Source organism: Symsagittifera roscoffensis, unplaced genomic scaffold (assembly GCF_963678635.1).
Source record: "Symsagittifera roscoffensis unplaced genomic scaffold, txSymRosc1.1 SCAFFOLD_1035, whole genome shotgun sequence".
NCBI lineage: Eukaryota > Metazoa > Xenacoelomorpha > Acoela > Convolutidae > Symsagittifera > Symsagittifera roscoffensis.
The window spans coordinates 1-5,020 of NW_026970759.1; the positions used below are offsets into that span (position 1 = coordinate 1).

Sequence of the window (5,020 nt, forward strand, 5' to 3'; positions counted from 1 at the left end):
TCATTGTAAGTAGCAAAATGAGTGACGCCTATATTTAGACAACCGTGTATTCATGCTCGTCAGTAAGCAGACAAATGTTTTATTAACCAATCAGAATTGAGATGAGACAGCGCACTTACGAAAAAAATAATTATAATTAAAAATTTTTTCTTTGTCCCAATTTTGATTGGTTAATATAGTATTTTTCTGCTTATTGACGAGTATGAGTACGCGGTTGTCTGAATACTGCGACGTTACCGTATCAAAACAGCAAAAACCATTGATAAATTTTTTTTAGTGGATTGCACAATCGTTGAAAGAAATCAGCAAGATAAAAAAGAATTTTTGCAAGATTTCTTTCAAAAATCTTACAATGTTTGCATTTCAAGAAAACTAATGTTTTTTTTTCCAAAAATGATATTTTTGTTTCTTATGCTAAAACACCATTTAGGCCATTATGTTGAAAGTATTTTTTTGGAACACCTATTTATCCATAACAAACCTGCTGAATAAATTTAAATTTAATCAGGCTACCAATATTAATTGCAAGTTTCTGATATTTGTAGGGAATTCCATTTTTCCATGAAGCTGCGGTTGCACAAATTCAATTTCTTTGATGATAGATGATCCCATCCCATTTTCCAGAATAATCAATTGGAACAAGCGCTAGTTGGCATTGAATCACGATGTCATTAAAGGGCCTTTCTAGAAGCAATTCGAGCATCGAGCCTTACTTACAAGGTTCCAATTAAGTTCCAAGTATCAAGAACTAAGTAAATTGAATGCATTTTGAAAATTATATCAGACTGTATTAAGTGTTTTGCCTTGCGCCAATCAACAGTCATGAATGTTATTTGTAACAATCATTATACACTATTTTCTATCGATAATTCAGCCATTTTATCCTCTTAAAACAGAGAGGCGTTCATTTGGGTGAATAGCGAGGCATTTGATTGATTTGATATGTTTTTTAAACCATTCGTGACCATTTTGAAGATTTACGCTAGGCTCATCTCCCTTCCAAAACAGCAAAAACATAGCAAACTGAGAGCTGCAAGGAAAACACAATTAAAATACAGTTTTGAATTCAAGTTTGCAAGTTTTCTTAATTTTAGCAATTTTGAAATGATGTCGAAATGATGTTTTCCGGGGAGGATGTTAACTTGATCTCCTTATCTGCATGTAATATTTTCGATTCTGATTGGCTGAAAATTCCCAACTTAGAACCAAGTTAACATCCTCCCCCTAAATGTGTTTAGGGGGGAGGATGTTAACTTGGTCCAGATAAGGTTTTTATTCTGCTGGGATTTGTAAAAACTTATTAGAAGACGGGCAAGTTAAGAAACTTGTCAAAGAATTTTTTTAAAAACCTCTATAAAGTTTTTGCTTTTAACTTTTCTCTTAAAGGTTCAATGCGGACAAAAAGTTATTCCAGCATCAGTAGATTTGTTTCACGAAACAGTTTGATGAATTATGTTTCAGAAAGGGAGCTTTCATAGAGGAAGTGAATTAATTTTCCCAAAAACTACTCTACTGTGTTTGTTGGCTATTCTCCATCTTTCATACAAACTTGATTAACTTAAATTCATGAAAACATTTTTTTTGTGCTTTTCTTCATACTTAAAATAAATTTATCGGATCTCGTTAACAAAGGCAATTGGAATTGTTAAAAACAATAATTAACCACCCCCACCACTCGTATTGTATCGGGTAAATCCACCCCTACCGTGAACGCTTTTATATTTGAATATTGAAACTAGAAATGAAAACGAACGTATCTTTTAGCTTTTCGAAACAAGATGGATTGGGGTGGGTGTTAGCAACATCTGGGTAATCTTCTAAGGCTATTGTTATATTCTTACCCTAAGGTTATTGTAGTTTTTTTGCCCCAGAATTCGATTTTCTTTCCATTAGTCAAAAGCAATTCAGGGGATGCACAAATAAAAAACAGTACGGTGGATTAGATTAAAGCGGTGGGTGGAATAATAAATTACCCTACTACCACAACCGGCACTTGTTTTTTTTTCAACCTACAATTAAATGACTTTGGCTAAGCAAACAAGCAGTCAAACAAAACAATTTATTTACAATCCTGTTAGTTATTTTTACCATAGGGAAAAATTATGCAAGTCAAACAAATAGTGAACCAAGTAAATCTGATAAATGCTTGAATTTGAAAAAAATGAGATTGAGAAAAGTAAAGCTAAGCTCAACGCGAGCTCAGATCAAAAGCAGGTGATACGCGTAGATTAATAATTAATTTTCCAGCACAAGAAAAGCATTTGAGTTTCGCAATGAAATTTATATTAAAGTGGCACTTTTAAATCGCGAAACAAATATAGAGAAAAACAAAGATTTCAATATTAGTCGTGCTTGAAACGCAAATGGCGCGTTACAAGATTGTCTTCTAAATTTTTGCTCAAAATGTTCAGCTTATCAAAATCGTCAACTTTTCCTTCTTCGCTGAAAATTTATTTGCATATCGTTAATTTGAGAAAATGTTTGAAACAATGAGACGATCGAAAAACGCGGCGAAAACTATTTTTCTTGTTGTTATTTTGTTTTATGTTTTATTTTATTTAAATTTATGTCTCTACAATTCATTTGACTCTTCCAGAATGAAAGAGACTGTCACATTTTCCAAAATTTTTACTCCCGAAAGCCCAAAGTTTGGCGCTTTTGGAGTTTCGAACGCAGGCGATATTTATACTAGCAATTTACAATCAGGAAGTAACATATCAAAATCCGTTTTGGAGAGTCAAAAATTTGACGCAGATCGTCGAACTTTTAGCCAATACGATCCTGTTGATCCGAATCGGTTATCGGAAAATGCAATTAACGTCTCTAGATTACAACTCGACGCCCTTGCGTACTCTCGCTGTATCGAAGAGTTCAAATATTTTTACCGAGTTCAAATATTACATAATGTTATAATTGACCCAAATGAAGGTCAAATTTCGAAAGAAAATCGCGGTGAGTTTTTCTCATTTACGGAAAAGTTTATGACAATGCTTTGTATACATCATTTGCCTCATCGACTAGTTCATCAGACGAAATACTTCAAAGCTATGTCGGTTGTTTCGACCGAATTTGCCAAAAAACTTTCGAAGGTAAGCGATAGTTGGGTCTTAAAAAACGCATCAAAGAATAAAAAACGCATCTAAGTAGAAATAAAATAAAAACATTAAGCGGGTGTGGGGTTGGAGGGGGGGGGGGGTGTTTGGGTGGAGAGGGGAAGGTACAAGGGGGGGTTTGTTTCAAAATCTATGAATACTAAATTGCACCCTGTTTTTGACCCCTTTTCATATCAAGGACCCATCTATCGTACTTGTACAATTATGAAGACTAAAAACCACGCGTACGAATGGATGATTGCAGCCGTGAGAGAAGAATACGCAAATGCCTATTGGATGGTCATGGACGTGTTCGACCTATTTCATATCATTCGGGCCATAGATAAAAGCGTCCAGGTCATACTACTCGATAACCATCCGAAATCAACTATGGACCAATTATGGCGAATTTATTTCGACGATGTTCTGTATTTGCCAAGTTTGAAAATCTCAAACGGTGTAGACCCTTCAAAATCTTTAGTTTTTGCTGAGAACTTGATTTTCAGACCGAATCGACAAGGAAGCGTTTTTAAAAATCAAATGCAAACCGGTTCAAGTTCTTTTAGTCAGTTTCGAAATGAAGGTTATCAGAAAGTTGGCGTAAGATTAGAGGCCAGAAACTGTTCGCGTTTACGGGTTACAATAGTTTGGCGGAGAAATTACGTCAACCATCCTGGAAATCCGCAAGGAGAAATTAAGCGAAAAATAACAAATGAGCAAGAAGTTATGCAAGCTATCAGGTCGTTTAAAAACGTCGAAATCACAGAAGCTTCTTTGGAACTCATGTCTGTGAAAGAGCAAATACATCTAATGAGTCGGACTGATGTTTTCTTCGGAGTCCATGGTGCTGGCCATACTATGGCTGTTTACATGCCGCCAGGAGGTATGGTCGTTGAAATCACAACTCCTAGTAAAAGGTCCGTACAAGTTTTATTGCACTGTTCTAGATCATTCATTTTCAGCCGATCAACCCTAAATATTTTTTTCAAGGGCCAGAAAAGCGTTTTTACCCGCCCCTCGAGAAAATCCTAGATAAGCTTAGAACCAAAATAGCATCTATTCAATTCAAATTTGTTTTATGGAGCAGAAGAGGCGAACTTTGATTAATGATAGTTTTCAATTTATGATCAGGTCAAATGGTCACATGAAGCAAGTGGCCGTGAATGCGGGTCAAAGTCACATTCTTCACGTTCTGTCTCCCAGCAGAAAAGAGGCCTCGACTGACTCGAGTTATTACGTAAGACCGGATGTGGTTCGATCTCTGATGGAGAAATCTGTTCACCAGACGTGTGATTACAACTGAACGAAAACACCCGAAGAAGTCCAAAACATTCGATTGTCCTTGATGCGACAGATTGAACTTAAATGTTTTTACACTCGATTTTGGAAAGTGTTAATAGGCGCCGGAAAACGCGATTTGGAGAAAATTGTTCAGAAAAGGATGTTTTTGACAAGTTCTTGTTGAAATCTTTTAAGCAAAAAAATGCTTGTTAAGATACGTTTCTAAAGCAAGAAGAGAAAAAATCAGAAAGAAAAAAAAGAAATCAAAAAGAAAAAAAGCAAGAAGAAAAAAAGAAAGCTTTTAGCAGTTAGTTTTAAAAATTTGTTTTTGTTTTTTTTTGAAAAAAAAAATCAGTTAAAAATCTGTTGACTGTTGTCCTTAATCAAACCAGATTCGAGTTTATATAAATTATTTAACTTTTGATGCAACTTTTGGTCCGTTATGGTTTTTGCTATAAACATGCTTTGTAAATAAAGATCCTTATTCAAAATTGGTTGTTAAAATATGTCCGAAAAATTTTAACGATATTAGTACCAGCATCCAAAACATCAGCTGCAAGTCCACGTTTTCTTTTGTTTTCTTAAATTTTTGCTGATAGTTTGTTTCGATATAAGAAATGTGAAATCACAATTACCAGCTATAAAGT

The 5,020-nt window shown here is 34.8% G+C and overlaps 1 protein-coding gene across 1 annotated transcript; it reads left to right on the plus strand.

The window, feature by feature from the left end:
- Positions 1-2,411: 2,411 nt before the first annotated feature.
- On the plus strand, positions 2,412-4,508 carry LOC134855968 (uncharacterized; the record flags this gene model as incomplete). Its single annotated transcript, XM_063872335.1, is given in 3 exon segments — positions 2,412-3,089; positions 3,324-4,009; positions 4,224-4,508. Coding segments are annotated over 3 exon segments (1,470 nt in total). The 3' UTR covers positions 4,396-4,508.
- Positions 4,509-5,020: the final 512 nt, after the last annotated feature.